General features: G+C 42.4%; 1 protein-coding gene across 1 annotated transcript; it reads left to right on the top strand.

Moving 5' to 3' along the window:
* Positions 1–2296: 2296 nt before the first annotated feature.
* Positions 2297–12750, top strand: LOC115108386 (RNA exonuclease 1 homolog). Its single transcript, XM_029632643.2, has 16 exons — positions 2297–2654; positions 3161–5163; positions 5382–5483; positions 5577–5793; positions 6113–6270; positions 6364–6501; positions 6678–6801; positions 7005–7130; positions 7239–7376; positions 7469–7582; positions 9683–9756; positions 9991–10101; positions 10221–10336; positions 10451–10589; positions 11282–11402; positions 11497–12750. Exons 1-16 carry the CDS (start codon positions 2468–2470, stop codon positions 11583–11585), a joined length of 3957 nt encoding a protein of 1318 aa, XP_029488503.1. The 5' UTR covers positions 2297–2467; the 3' UTR covers positions 11586–12750.
* Positions 12751–16681: the final 3931 nt, after the last annotated feature.

The following is a 16681-nucleotide window of genomic DNA, read 5'->3' on the forward strand; positions in this document are numbered from 1 at the left end:
AGCTTACTACATTTTGTGTTCAGAATTTTCCCCGTTAATGGTGCGTTTAGAAAATTCGCCAAGAACATACATTGGAGCGGTCTAAGCGTCATAAACGATTGCGTTTTGCGTTCTTATTTATGACACAGTAGACACACAACTATTTCAAGCAAAGTCAAAGACAACTATACACAGTAATAAAATGCATGCATTTGCTTTTAATCGACTTATTTACTTGAATGTCTATCATGAAAAAAGTGTTTGTTCCTTATAGTCTAATTAACCCTCCTATTGTGTTCGTTTCGTGTTAATTAATTCTGTGTTCCCGCTCCAAAATTATTATAGTTTATAGCTGATTATAAATCCATAACAATCCATATATTATCACCTAATGTTTTGTTAAATCTTTTTTAACTTAAGTTCTTGTGAACATTATACGTTTTGAACTTCTATTTGATATTTATGGCCTGTAGGCCTCATTGACCTGAGCTCATACAACTCGTTTTTGAGTAAAAGAAGCATAATATATGGATTATTTTGACTATAACAAATACTCAGAGGAAACATATTGTGCTATTTATTCCAGACTACTTCCTCCTCTAATGCATCTTCATTGTCAGTGTCTTGGCCTCTCTCCTCCTCACCAGTGTCATGATCAAAGATATGATCAAGAGCCTCACAAGAGCCTTCTCGTGGGGGTTGCCATGGAAACCAAGAAGGAGAGTGAGGTGTGTGTGTGTGTGTGTGTGTGTGTGTGTGTGTGTGCGCGCGCGCTCAAACACACATGCATGTGGGGGTCTGGGAGAGGAAGTGTGTCCATCTGATGAATGGGCATGTGCCTGAACTCAATTTTATACACTAATTGTAGTCTCACCTATTAATTTCTAATGACTGGTCATTTTTGACCGGGAACACCATATGTGTACAAAAGTCAAATAAAACACCCCACATTTTATGAAAATCATCAAAATGTATTTTGTGTGTTCAGGTGCCCTGTGTGGACAAATTCATGGAACCTTATGACAATCAGATTAAATTAACTACATTTTTCAGAGAAAACTTGTAAATCGGTCCATTTCGACGGGAACACAGCAGGAGGGTTATTAGCCTAAGCATAGCACTGATAATAGAAAAACGCTATAAAAGTTTCATACATTCAAATGTATTGTTATTAGGTCTACATAGCCCAACAATTTGCATAATTGATTGGTTTAATTGATCAGCTGTGCGCAACAGGTGAAGAACATGTATAAAAGGGCAGAGCTTGCCTCGTATGCGAGTCGGTGATTTTGAGGTTCAGCTCAGGAAGGTATGGTTGGGTTACTGCGTGCATGCCCATTATGTCGGCTTTTTTAATTATTTTTTTTAAAGCGGGGACATTATTTGTTTATGGTTCTATTTATTTTATAGACTCATATCCTTCATTGGCGTCGTATTAGGTTAAAACGCATTTTGCCAAAATTGAATAATCAGACTTAAAGTAAATGGGTGTACTGTGTGTGTGTGTGTGTGTGTGTATGTGTGTATGTATATATATCTATATTAAAGTTTGTTTGAAACGGATGTTACCACATTCAATCTCAAATCAGTGCAATTCTGGTAAACACATTTTTCGTTCTCTTATAGCCCTACCTACATGTTTGATTAGGACGAGTGCAGTTTCTCATCAAGATGTCAGCTGTTCTGATTACCATATAAGGACTGAAAAATAACTTTGTGAAATAAACTTTTGTCTGGTTTCTTTAATCGTGAACACCGATCGAGTCACAGCTATTATGCTATAGAATGCTGCGTTTACACAGGCAGCCCAACTCTGCCCCCTCCACACACACACACACACTGGTCTTTTGACAAATCACATCAGTTTCTTTCAGATCTGATTGGTCAATAGACATATTAGTCAATAGACCAATTAGTGAAGAAAAAAACAGCATCTGGCTGCCTGTGTAAACGCCAGAAGGGAAACTGAACACATTAGTCTACCTTGGACCTGACTACTGGGCCTCAACTCATTGTACACACTGACAGACTTCCAAGACCAATCTAATGGGTGCTACCACTTTTTTTTGTAATTGCTGTTACCTGTCAGCAAGGCTGAGATATCAGGGTGAGCTGTTAATGTTAAGTCACTTTCGTAAGTCCTTAGTCACGTTTATACAATGAGATGGCAAATTAACACAATTTCAAGGTGAAAATGAACGCAAGTATGCCGTGGGTAGCTTTCTTACACCCATGTGCTCATTGCCTTGGCTTGAATTTCCACAGGCAAGTACTTGGTGTTCTCATATACGTCTATATGTGCGACGTGGGCTTCTCGCGATAGCTTTTTTTTGGCCATCCAACATGGCGTCGTAGGGATGCTGTATTGTTGTTTTACATGTACCTAGCTATGTGACAAGTGGATTCCTCTCGATTTATTACAACTAAAAAACGAACTACACCAAATTGTCAGTCTCGATTCTGCGGGTATGAAAGGTCTAGGAAGACTATGCTGAGATCCACCGGTTTCTTCCGTGGAATTGACTGCCCGTTTTACACGGATAGCTGCAATGGGAAAAGCGGCAAATATGGGTGCAACAGACCATACTGCCACTTCAGACACAGCAAACATAGACGTGCGTCTTATGGCTCAAATGACACTAGAACATCAAAAGAACTTTACTCCAAACAAAAGGGTGATTTGCATTTATTTTGTATTCCTCTAACTTAACTATGTTAGCTAGCTATCCAGTGTTTGTCGCAGTGGCTGCATAACGTTAGCTACAGTGTTTAGCTAAATATTTTAACCATTGCGAAATATAAAAAATATATTTCGCCTTACTGAGGGGTTGATAACATCACATATTGTACATGAAATAAATCCTCAATCGGCTATACTGTGTAATTCGTTATGGCTGCATTAGCTAACTAGCTAGCTAGTACATGTTAACTGTTAGCTAGTAAAGTCAGAGTGAGGTAAGGGGGTGTCCTTATCTTAACCCGTAGAACTCAATGGTTCTTCGTGTTGTGACAAGTCAGGTTTGTTGACAATGGCATTTGAAACCTTATTTCGATGCAAGGTAGGGACATAATATAACATTCAACTGAACTGTTTGAGTTCCTTAAAAATGTGGATTATGTTTACCATAGCACATGCTTGACAATTTGCTAATCCTAATTGGTATCTAATGGCTTCCTTTAGAGCAAGGTGGCTATGACCCATTCAACCCAGAGGTAGTAAGACCAGAGGAGCAACAGAATGGAGAGCCTGCTGCTGCAACAGTGGACATGGGTGCCCTCGAGCTTGAGTTGGTCAATCGTGCCATCGAGGCGGTACGCAGTGAGGTGGAGCGGGAAAAGAAGAAGCTCTCACAAATCGGGGACCTGGAATATGACCCTTCTGCCAGTTCTCCTAAAGTGTTGCTGAAACCACTCTCACAAACTGGAGACCAGAAATATGACCCTACTGCCAGTTCCCCCAAGCTGGTGCCAAAACCACCATCACGATTTGGGGACCAGGAATATGATCCTACTGCCAGTTCCCCCAAAGTGATGGCTAACTGGCCAAAACCACAGGCCGTGGCATCCCACTTGGCGTATGACCCAGGCAGTTATCAGATGACTACAACAGCTGATTATAATCCCACCCCTCGCTCCAGTAAGTACACCTTGGACTCTGACAGCAAGGACAACCATGCCAGCTCCATGGAATATGTGCCCACCTCGGTTACCAAAACAGCTTTGAAAAAGCCTGCTCCTCGAACACGATCTCCTCATCTACCCTCTCCCCCTACTAGTCCTAAGTACTCTAATAATGCAGCCTTCTCCAAGAACAAGTACACAGTGGATAATTCTAAACCATCCACAGACATGGAATATGACCCTCTCTCCAACTATTCAGCTAAAATTGCTGTCAAGGATAAGAAAGACCAGAGGACAGGTGCTTCTAAGGGAGAAGTGAAAAAAAGACCTCACCTGTCAGGGACAGGAAAGCTGTCAACGGATGAGGAATATGTGCCAACCACTAAGAAGCCTCGACAGGTGATACCAGACCCACTGAAGTACACTGCCAGTTTCTCTGAGTCTGATGAGGAGAGCTCTGGGACAGAGTATCGACCCACTACTCTCAGCCGTCTGCAGAGGAGGAAGAGTAGCAGTGGGTCAGTGGAGGAAGCCTTTGGTCCAGGGAAAGGAGAGAGGACTGAAAGGACTCTAGGTGGGCTGAAACAACAGAGGAGTCGGGAGGCTAAAGAGCAGGAAGACTCTGAGAACCAGGAAGTAGCAAGGCAAAAAGACAAACCAGAAACTGAAAAAGTGCCAGGTAAAACCAGCCACATGAAGAGCATCAAAGTAGAGAAGGTGCATAAATCTGAAAAGGAGTCCAGTAAAAAGAGTGGTAGTAGTAAAGAAAAAGGAGCAGGGGACGGTAAGAAAATAAGTGATTCAAAGACATCGAGCCACGAAACTGCAAAGAAGGACAGCAAGAATCAGGGAAAGAAAGAAGAGGAGAAAATCAAGATCAAGGATAAATCCATAGACAAAGGCAAGGAGGGACAGGAAGAAAAGAGAAGTGATGGAAAGAGAAGTGATGGAAAGAGAAAGCTAAGGACAGACAAAGTAAAAGGGGCGTCAAGCAAGAGTGAGAGAGAAAAGGGGGGTGGGGATAGTAAAAAACTGAAGACTTCAGACAAGGAAAAGGACTCTTCAAAGTTTAAAGAACACAAGAATGGTAAACATGACAGCAGTGGAAGAGAAAGGGGCTCCAATAAAGTTAGCAAAGGGAGTTCTAACAGCAGTAAAGACAAGGTGAAGAAAAACAGCAGAAGCTTCTTGGATGGCAAAACAGGAAAGGTGAAACAAAGATCTCTGAGTCACGTGGATCTGTTTGGGGATGAGAGTGCAGAGGAGAAACACGAGGAGGATGATGAGGAGGATAAAATTGTGAGGAAGTCAGCTGCTGCTTTCAAGAGGGGGCATTTGAATAAGAGGAATGCCTCAGAGCTCACCCCCTCATCCTCAGAGGATGATGACGTTGGTCCAGAGGATGACAGAGGCTATGATGACATGGATGGTGGTGGGGTGGACTACTCTGGTCTGCAGATGGACATGGACTTTGACCTGGATGAAGACCCAATGGAGGAGTGCTTACGGATCTTCAATGAATCCAAGGATGTGAAGACCGAGGACAAGGGAAGGCAAGCCAAGGTACCCATAGATTGCCATCTCCCTTCATTACAAGTTGTTTTGTACAATATTTCCTTAGGTTAGCATTCACTGCAGTGTATCCTGTTCATACAGGTCAGTAAAAATGTGTGTAACTCATTTTAGAATGGCACTGAATGTAATGTGTTTGTTTCCAACATTCTGTTCATTAAATATTGTGTGAAATGTAAATCTGCTCAGTTTTTCCTCTCCCTTCCCAGCCCTCTAAAGATTCTGATGATGAGGATGCCACAGACAGTAATCAAACTACTCTCTTTCCTGGGCAGAAGAAGAGGGTTTCACATTTCTCCGCCAAAGGAAGTGTGAGTTTGTTCTCTGGTATTTACCCACATCTCTATCGTAACCACCGTAGCAAAAAGCCTTTCATTGAATACAAACTGGATTCTGTGTTTCAGACTGAGGCAACACCAAAGCCTCCGCCGTACAGGAGACTGACTGCCCAGGAGATCTGTTACCAGCGCATGCAGATTGCCCAGCAGCAGGCCTCTCAGCTTGCAGCAGCCGTGAAGACTGCCTCTACACCCAGACCCAGGCCAAGCCTCAGCCCCTTCCCTGGGGAGAGGAAGAGAGTAGCTCACCGCCCCACCCCCTTACCATCCTCCTCCAAGTCTGGTACGAATGCTTGGCCTAAGGCCTTTCTATCTTTCACCCCATATATGGTCATGTCATCTAGCACAGGTTTTCCCAAAATCAGTTCTGCCCCCCTGCCTGATTCAAGTAATCAAAGCTTGATGATGAGTTGGTTATTTGAATCAGCTTTGTTGTGCTAGGGCAAAAACCAAAACGTGCACACAGGGGCCCCAGGACCGAGTTTGGGAAACCCTGATCAAACACGGAGTTTGTATGCATTACGACAGCCCAAAAATACGAGACCAGAAAAGTGTAATTTAAGGACTGTGTTGTTGAGAATCCTTTCTTTATTTGACTACAGGTCTTGTCGAGGCAAAGCTAGCAGGCAGCAGAGTGTTGTCGCCCACCAGGACTCTCCCAGGTGGTGTCTCTGTGAAGGCCCAGACATCAGCCGGCATCTTGTCAAAGACCACCACCACTATTGCACAGAAGAGGGTGGCACACACTCCCACAATGAAGGTAACGCCAGGAATTTATAGTATGTCAGAACATTATCATGAAAACATGACATTTGTGTCTATTTAGTTTACATTATTTTTATGTTCTTCTCAGAGCTCTGCAATGAAGCGCCCAGTGATTCCCACTGAGTTTGGAGCCAAAGTGCCCACCAACGTCCGCCAGCGATACCTCAACAACTTTATAGATGAGTGTATGAAGTTCTGCCCCTCTGAAGACTTGGCCTTCCAAATGGTATGTGAGACCACACAGGGTTGAACTGATTTATCATTTCATCTATCCATGTCTACTGTTAAGTATGTGTGCTCATGGCACTGCTAGTGGTATCCCATTTTAGAAAAGGGTGGATGAGTTATGTTTGTGAAATATTTGATGTGAGTTGAAGTTCTAACAGTGGACTGTGTCTCTAGGCCCTGGAGGAGGAGAAGGTGGTGTATGACCGGAGCAGCAGTAAGAACATCTACCTCAACGTGGCAGTCAACACACTGAAGAAGCTACGCAGCAAGAGCAGCTCCCCCACCTCACCCGTTGCCAGTATGTCACAGACCCATACATTAACTATGTAGCAATTACAAACAGATGGCGTTTGGTGTAGTTGCAGCGCTTCTGTAAGTCGTTGCCCTTTTGCACAGATCTAGGATCAAATCTCCCTCCAAAAATGGCAACCTTTATCGTTAGGTGAAAAGAACCAAACTGACATAGATCAGAGTCTAATCAGCCTGCTTGTCTTCTTTCAGGGAGCCCTGCAGTGGTGGGGAACAGGAAGGCCCAGTCCCATGAGGAAGTGCTGGGGGGACGCCTCGCTGCCAAGACCAGCTTCACCATTAACAGGACTGGCAAGCAACAGGAGGAGAAACTCAGTGGTGAGTAGCTAGTCCTCCTCTGGTTGGAGCTGGTATTACAGGAAGTAGATGTTTGATTAGGCAGGAAGGGCTTTCTATTTTAGCTATGTGTTGTCTGCACGGCTGCAGGTGTCAGGCTGTACAGGAAGCTGAGGGACTATCTGATGACGGAGGAGCAGCTGCAGGAGCATGGATACCCCAGGCCACACCCTGAGCGCTCAGGTCGAGCCGTGGTCCACAACGTCCCGGAAAAGAAGAATGTTGACCGTAAGTCTCTACAAAGCACTACACACCCTCCTCAGTCTGGTTGGATCAAATCCTTCTCTGCCAGACTAACAGATTTTTTTATTTGTTCAAAGCTTTTGCCAAGGTGTGCTGTCGATGTGGGGCCGAGTATAAGATCAACGCCAACGGCAACTGTGTTCGCAAGGAGGAGTGTAATCATCACTGGGGCCGTCTGCGCAGACATAAAGGTAGGTCTGTCTGTGTGTATACAGTGAGTTTCAAAAGTATTTGGACACTAGCTAGGTTTCCATCCAATTTCCAACAGATTTTCATGCAAATATTCTAAAATCTGCATAAAACAATATGTGCATTTTCCCACCAGAGATGTTTCGAGCAAACAGACTTTTTGCGAATAAAAGGCTGTGCGTGACGATGTAGTGCACATAAAAATACACTATATATACAAAAGTAAGTGGACTCTCCTTCAAATGAGTGGATTTGGCTATTTCAGCCACACCCGTTGCTGACAGGTGTGCACAAAGCGAGGTCCATACAGAAATGGTTTGTCGATCGTTGTGGAAGAACTTGACTGGCCTGCACAGAGACATGACCTCAACCCCATCGAACACCTTTGGGATGAATTGGAACACCGACTGTGAGCCAGACCTAATCACCCAACATCAGTGCCTTACCTCACTAATGCTCTTGTGGCTGAATGGAAGAAAGTCCACACAGCAATGTTCCAACATCTATTTGGAAAACAGCAGAGGGGGGACCAACTCCATATTAATGCCCATGATTTTGGAATGAGATGTTCGACGAGCACTTGTCCACATACTTTTGGTAATGTAGTGTAACTTTTCCCGTTAAATTCCCATATACCAAATGAAAGTTAAATGGGTTTTCATCGCATTTTCAACTTTACTGATGGTCTTGTCAAAAATAAACTGTTGCATTATATAGCAAATGTACCCACTCAGATAGTGCGGGTAGGCTACCTACATTATGATAATATTATGGATGAGAGAGATATTATTTGTATTTGTCAAACTGCAGCCAAGCCTCGATGATCATTTCACCAGAATAAGACCCTTGATATTTATTGGAACTGAGCATCAAGCTCATCACCTTGCACTTTCACCCCCCTGTGAAGTTCATCATAACTTATTTCATCTGTAATAAACGGCATGCTTTCCCGAGTTGTAGTGGGAGGACCACACAACATGTCATAGCCTGACTTTGATATGATGGTTATTATTTCAATATTTGCGAATAAAGGCGTTTCCACCTCCCAGTTAATTTTACAGACCCAAAAAGATCCCACCATATCGAATGAACAAATTGTGGTAATTTATACATTTTTTATGACATTGCATGTTTCCATCAGCACGATTGTAACTTTTTTTAATGAGTCAGGTAATTCATCCGCATGAAATAGTTGGGTGGAAATGTGGTTAGTGGCAATTTGGGGGTTTTGGCTCCGTACTTCAGCACTTTGAAATGATACAATGACTGGGGTTAAAGTGCAGCTTTAATTTGAGGGTATTGTCATCCATATCGGGTGAACTGTTTAGAAATTACAGCACTTTTTGTGCAAAGTCTCCCCATTTTAGGGGACCAAAAGTATTGGGACAAATTCACTTGTGTGTAATAAAGTGGTCACAAGTTTAGTATTTGGTCCCATATTCCTAGCTTGTGACTTGTTTTGGTTGTGTTTGAGATTATTTTGTGCCCAATAGAAATGAATGGTAAATAATGTATTGTGTCATCTTGGAGTCACTTTTATTGTAAATAAGAATAGAATAGGTTTCTAAACACTTCTAGATTAATATGGATGCTACTATGATTACAGATAATCCTGAATGAATAATGATGAGTGAGAAAGTTAGACGCACAAATATCATATCCCCCCCCCCAAAAATGCTAACCTGTTTATTGTATTATATTCTTATTTACAATAAAAGTGACACCAAAATGACACATTATTTAACATTAATTTCTATTGGGCACAAATATATCTGTAACACAACCAAAACAAACTTAAACGGGGGGACTATGTACAAAAAGTGCGGTTCACCTGATATGGATAAAAATACCCTCAAATTAAAGCTGACATTCAGCGCTAACATCATAGTTATTGTATCATTTCAAATCCAAAGTGCTGGAGTACAGAGCCAGAACAACTTACATGGTGTCACTATCCCAATACTTTTGGAGCTTACTGTATTTGTCTATGAACTTTTTCAGTGATTGAATTTGTGCATGTTGTAAAATGAATGTTAGGATTTGAATGTAGTGTCATATTTTGAGTTGGACTAGCAAGAGCTTCTGTGTGTCTGTGGTAACAGTGTCGGGAGGCTGGGAGACCAACTACAGCTGCTGCTCAGGGACTGTGGGCTCTCCTGGCTGCTCTGTGTCTAAGGTAACACACCTAACAGTTCTGCTGTGTGATCAGTAATAATGTCAATACTGAGTTTGAACTGAGAAACAATGGGAACACAAGGGGGCAGTGGTGTCCAAGGCACATCGTGACTGGTTCTTATTGAGCTTGATGACTTCCATTCAAAGCAGAATACTTTCTCTGTTTGTGTTACATTTTAAGAATCAACTAATACCTGCCATTTGATTTTTCACCTTGCTTCCTGTCTGTCCACAGCAACACGTTCAGGACGGACGCAAAGAATCATTGGACGGCTATGTTCAGACCTTTGAGAAACAGCTGCCCCCAGACGGCAACGGTGGAGTCTACGCCCTGGACTGTGAGATGGTGAGTTTGCTGCTGCACTGCTTTTCTTTGGGCACAATTAGCTGTACGAGTGCTGAGAGGGCATCTTAATACCTTATATAATGTGTCGTCTTTGTCGCTCTCCATCTCCTTGGTAATAGTGTTACACAAAGCAGGGTCTGGAGCTGACCAGGGTGACTGTTATCAACTCTGAGCTGAAAGTCATCTATGACACATTTGTCAAACCCGAAAGCAAAGTGGTTGACTACAACACACGGTAAGGGATCGAGAATAACAGTTTTCAATCTTGAGTGTGGAGATATACAATATCTAGCATATGCGCGTACACACGCTAGGACAAATATACAAGTTTTCATCATGGTTTGCGCAGGTTTTCGGGTGTAACAGAGGAGGACCTGGAGAATGCGACCATCACCCTGAGAGACGTGCAGGCTGTGATCCTCAACATGTTCAGCACTGAGTCCATCCTCATAGGACACAGCCTGGAGAGTGACCTCTTTGCCCTCAAGGTACACATGCACACACTCCCCTAATCTGATTGCCCTCTGGTCAGTACGTGTGTGTGTTTTACTATACTATTCGTGTGAGTTCCAGAAGTCCTCACACGAATAGAAAACCAACAAAAATTCAGAGAAGTTTGGACATTTTGACGGTCCTCAGTTGTAGAAAGGCTATTTTAGTGGGGTCTCCCGAGAGGCGTCACTACAGACCCGTGTTCGATCCCGGACTGTGTCACAACCGGCTGTGACCGGGAGTCCCATAGGGCGGCGCTGAATTGGCCCAGCGTCGTCCTGGTTACGGGAGGGGTTGGCTGGTGGTGCTTTACTTGGAGGGCCGGGCGCCTGCAGGCTGACTTCGTCGTCAGTTGAACAGTGTTTCCTCCGACACATTGGTGCGGCTGGCTTCCGGGTTAAGCGGGCGAGTGTTAAGAAGTGTTGTTTGGCGGGTCATGTTTCGGAGGACGCATGACTTGACTTTCGCGTCTCCCGAGCCCATTGGAGAGTTGCAGTGATGAGACAAGATCGCAATTGGATATGACGAAATTGGGGAGAAAAGGGGTAGAATACAAAAAAAGGCTGTTTAGGGATTAGGTTAGGGAAAATAGGATTTTGAATGGGAATCAATCCTCCTCCTATAGTACGACGTAGGTAGGTGTGTCTGTGTAATGGCCCTCACTCTGTATCTCATGCGGTCTTTGTAGGTCATACACAGCACTGTAGTGGACACAGCCATTGTGTTTCCCCATCGCCTGGGCTTGCCATACAAGAGGGCCCTGAGGAACCTCATGGCAGACCACCTCAAACGCATCATACAGGACAGCGGTGAGCAGCTAAACTCTCATTACACTGTTTATGTATGATATACATTGGTCACATGTCAACAAATCACTAGAAGGCCATTTCCCTCTGGTTTCAGTTGAAGGTCATGACTCCAGTGAGGACGCCTGCGCCTGCATGGAGCTCATGATATGGAAGATCCGAGAAGACGCCAAGGTGAAGAGATGACTTCTGCTCCCCTCTAACCGGACCGCTGTAGAGAGACGGACAGGGAGGGGGGAGAAGGGGAGCTGAGGGCCCTAGAGAGAACTGTCTGTCTGAGAGGCCAACAGCACAGCACTTGAGTTATACTGTGGTGGGACCTTGGCAGTGACAGGGAGCAAGATGCTGAGAATGGGCTCCTCTAAAAAGATCTGCAGGGATGGCCAAGTCACTGTGTTGCCTGGTCAGGTAGGCCATAGTGGACAGGTGCTGCTGGAGTACATTGTTGGAGTGCCAGCAGAGCCAGAGCCCTCGATAGAGTGAGTTGGTAAAAGGCAGAAATCAACAGTGTTTTCATTTACCGTTCCTGTTTTATTTAGAAAATCCATGATCATGATTGTCACCAGTTTTTGTTGGTATGTATTCTTCTCCTCTGGCGATCTAACTCTGAAAGACTGGGGGGGTTCTTGTTCACATTGTTATTGTTATGTGAATAAGGATACAATTCTATTGCTGCTGAGCTGCATCCTTGGCCCAACTTGCACTATAGAAATGCTCTCTTCTCCTATTGGGCTAAAGTACCTCATCTGTGTTGAATGAATACAGTACTGAAGACTTGGTACTGAGGAACTTGCTACATCGTTGTCTAAACATGGTTATTCTCAAACATGGAATGGTGCCACCACACATGCACTTGGTGTTGGGGTTTGCACTTAGTTTGTACCACATCTGTGCTGTTAGATGAAATGTGGTCGATCTCTTAGTATTTTGTCGGCTCTCAAACTTGATTAATCATGACAGTCAGACCCCAAAACAGAAATATTTATGTGTCTGAAATTGTCCTGGTATGGTTTGATTAGAGATATTGTGTTGAATAGCTTGACCATCAAATCTCACTATCTATCTTTGTGTCCTGTGCACTGCATGAAAGTGAACTTGGGCTATTTTTATAGCCACACAGATAGAACCTATTACTCCCAGGGTATGTAGAAAACTATGTCCACATTATGCAACAATTAGTTATTCAATGCAGACAGATATCAAATTGTTTATAGTAGCTAAAGGCTATAATTTTGTTAAATATGGTATAACATATGAGGGTAAAAACTGGTGCTGTAAATATGCTGTAAGTTGTTTCCTTTTGTATTTTTTTTGTTTTGTTTATTATTTTCTATTAAAAAGATTGAAAAGATCTGGTTTATGTAATTTATTTTTGCTGCCAATGTCAAAGCGTAATAAACATTGTGTATAGTTGCCCAAATGTAGGTGGTTTACTTCAATATTAGTGCCTATCCTGCCTATCCTGTGCATATACAGTGCCTTAAGAAAATATCCGCACCCCTTGACTTTTCCCACGTTTTGTTGTGTTAGAGTGGGGTTAAAATGGATTTAATTGTAAAACATTTTGTCAACAATCTACACAAAATACTCTGTCAAAGTGGAAGAAAAATTCTAATCATTTGTAAAAAATAAATAAAAAAATTAAATAAAAACAATTGAACTCTATATCTTGATTAGATAAGTATTCAACCTCCTGAGTTTAGAATCACCTTTGGCAGCGATGTGAGTCTTTCTGGGTACGTTTCTAAGAGCTTTGCACACCTGGATTGTACAATATTTGCACATTATTTTTTATATTATTCAAGCTCAAGGTTGTTGATCATCGCTAGACAGCAATTTTCAAGTCTTGTCATAGATTTTCAAGCAGAGTTAAGTCAAAACTAACTAGGCCACCCAGGAACATTCAATGTTCTCTTGGTAAGCAACTCCAGTGTACAGTTGAAGTTGGAAGTTTACATACACTTAGGTTGGAGTCATTAAAACTCGTTTTTCAACCACTCCACAATCTTTTTGTTAACTAACTATAGTTTTGGCAAGTCGGTTAAGACATCTACGTTGTGCATGACACAAGTTACAACATGTAAGTTTTCCAACAATTGTTTACAGACAGATTTCACTTAATTCACTGTATCACAATTCCAGTGAGTCAGAAGTTTACATACACTAAGTTTACTGTCTTTAAACAGCTTGGAATATTCCAGAAAATGATGTCATGGCTTTAGAAGCTTCTGATAGGCTAATTGACATCATTTGAGTCAATTGGAGGTGTACATGTAGATGTATTTCAAGGCCTACCTTCAAACTCACTGCCTCTTTGCTTGACATCATGGAAAAATCCAAATGAATCAGCCAAGACCACAGATTGTTTTTGTAGATCTCCACAAGTCTGGTTCATCCTTGGGAGCAATTTCCAAATGCCTGAAGGTACCACGTTCATCTGTACAAACAATGTTATGCAAGTATAAACACCATGGGACCACACAGCTGTCATACCGCTCAGGAAAGAGACGCGTTCAGTCTCCTAGAGATAAACAGACTTTGGTGCGAGAAGTGCAAAACAATCCCAGAATAACAGCAAAGGACCTTGTGAAGATGCTGGAGGAAACAGGTACAAAATATCTATATCCACAATAACACGAGTCCTATTTCAACATAACCTGAAAGGCCACTCAGCAAGGAAGAAACCACTGTTCCAAAACCGCCATAAAAAGACAGACTACGGTTTGCAACTGCACATGTGGACAAAGATCATACCTTTTGGAGAAATGTCCTCTGACTGATGAAACAAAAATAAAACTGTTTGACCATAATGACCACTTCAACCCTATAGAAAATGTGTGGGCAGAACTGATAAATTGTTTCAGGAGGAGTGGGCCAACATTCACCCAACTTATTGTGGGATGCTTGTGGAAGGCTACCTAAAACATTTGACCCAAGTTAAACAATTTAAAGGCAATGCTACCAAATACTAATTGAATGTATGTAAACTTCTGAACCACGGGGAATGTGATGAAAGACATAAAAGCTGAAATAAGTCATTCTCTCAACTATTATTCTGACATTTCACATTCTTAAAATAAAGTGGTGATCCTAACTGAACTAAAACAGGGAATTTTTACTGGGATTAAATGTCAGGAATTGTGAAAAACTGAGTTTAAATGTATTTGGCTAAGGTGTATGTAGACTTCTGACTTCAACTGTATATTTGGCTTTGTGTTTAAGGTTATTGTCCTGCTGAAATATGACTTTGTATCCCAGTGTCTGTTGGAAAGCAGACTGAACCAGGTTTATCTCTAGGATTTTGCTTGCGCTTAGCTCTATTCCATTTATTTTTATCATAAAAAAACTCCCTAGTCCTTGCCGATGACAAGCATACCCATAACATGATGCAGCCACCAACGTGCTTGAAAATATGAAGAGTGATGTGATGGATTTGCCGCAAACATAACACTTAGTACTCAGGACATAAAGTTAATTTCTTTGTCAGTTTTAGTTCCTTATTGCAAACAGGATGCATGTTTTGGAATATTATTTATTCTGTACAGGCTTCCTTCTTTTCACTCTGTTATTTAGGTTAGTATTGTGGAGTAACTACAATGTTGATCCATCCTCAGTTTTCTCCTATCACAGCCATTCAACTCTGTAACTTATTTACAAAAGATAGAATTTGTAGATAATTGGCCCTCTTTCTGGGACTCACCCACAAACAGGACCAAGCCTGACCTGCTGAGGAGTGACGGACTCCATCCTAGCTGGAGGGGTGCTCTCATCTTATCTACCAACATAGACAGGGCTCTAACTCCTCTAGCTCCACAATTAAATAGGGTGCAGGCCAGGCAGCAGCCTGTTAGCCAGCCTGCCAGCATAGTGGAGTCTGCCACTAGCACAGTCAGTGTAGTCAGCTCAGCTATCCCCATTGAGACCGTGTCTGTGCCTCAACCTAGGTTGGGCAAAACTAAAAATGGCAGTGTTCGCCTTAGCAATCTCACTAGGATAAAGACCTCCTCCATTCCTGTCATTATTGTTAGATCCCTTACTTCAAAGGCAATTATAGTCGATGAACTAATCACTGATCATAATCTTGATGTGATTGGCCTGACTGAAACATGGCTTAAGCCTGATGAATTTACTGTGTTAAATGAGGCCTCACCTCCTGGCTACACTAGTGACCATATACCCCGTGCATCCCGCAAAGGCGGAGGTGTTGCTAACATTTACGATAGCAAATTTCAATTTACAAAAAAAATTACGTTTTCATCTTTTGAGCTTCTAGTCATGAAATCTATGCAGCCTACTCAATCACTTTTTATGGCTACCGTTTACAGGCCTCCTGGGCCATATACAGCGTTCCTCATTGAGTTCCCTGAATTCCTATCGGACCTTGTAGTCATAGCAGATAATATTCTAATCTTTGGTGACTTTAATATTCACATGGAAAAGTCCACAGACCCACTCCAAAAGGCTTTCGGAGCCATCATTGACTCAGTGGGTTTTGTCCAACATGTCTCTGGACCTACTCACTGTCACAGTCATACTCTGGACCTAGCTTTGTCCCATGAAATAAATGTTGTGGATCTTAATGTTTTTCCTCATAATCCTGGACTATCGGACCACCATTTTATTACGTTTGCAATTGCAACAAATAATCTGCTCAGACCCCAACCAAGGAACATCACAAGTCGTGCTATAAATTCACAGACAACACAAAGATTCCTTGATGTCCTTCCAGACTCCCTCTGTCTACCCAAGGACGCCAGAGGACAAAAATCAGTTAACCACCTAACTGAGGAACTCAATTTAACCTTGTGCAATACCGTAGATGCAGTTGCACCCCTAAAAACTAAAAGCATTTCTCATAAGAAACTAGCTCCCTGGTATACAGAAAATACCCGAGCTCTGAAGCAAGCTTCCAGAAAATTGGAACGGAAAAGGCGCCACACCAAACTGGAAGTCTTCCGACTAGCTTGGAAAGACAGTACTGTGCAGTATCGAAGAGTCCTTACTGCTGCTCAATCATCCAATTTTTCCAACTTAATTGAGGAAAATAAGAACAATCCGAAATTCATTTTTGATACTGTCGCAAAGCTATTCCTTCAAAGCTCAGTATTCCTTCAAAGTTCAGTTGTCCTGAGTCTGCACAACTCTGCCAGGACCTAGGATCAAGAAAGACACTCAAGTGTTTTAGTACTATATCTCTTGACACAATGCTGAAAATAATCATGGCCTCTAAACCTTCAAGCTGCATACTGGACCCTATTCCAACTAAACTACTGAAAGAGCTG

Source organism: Oncorhynchus nerka, linkage group LG24 (genome assembly GCF_034236695.1).
Source record: "Oncorhynchus nerka isolate Pitt River linkage group LG24, Oner_Uvic_2.0, whole genome shotgun sequence".
Taxonomy (NCBI): Eukaryota; Metazoa; Chordata; class Actinopteri; order Salmoniformes; family Salmonidae; genus Oncorhynchus; species Oncorhynchus nerka.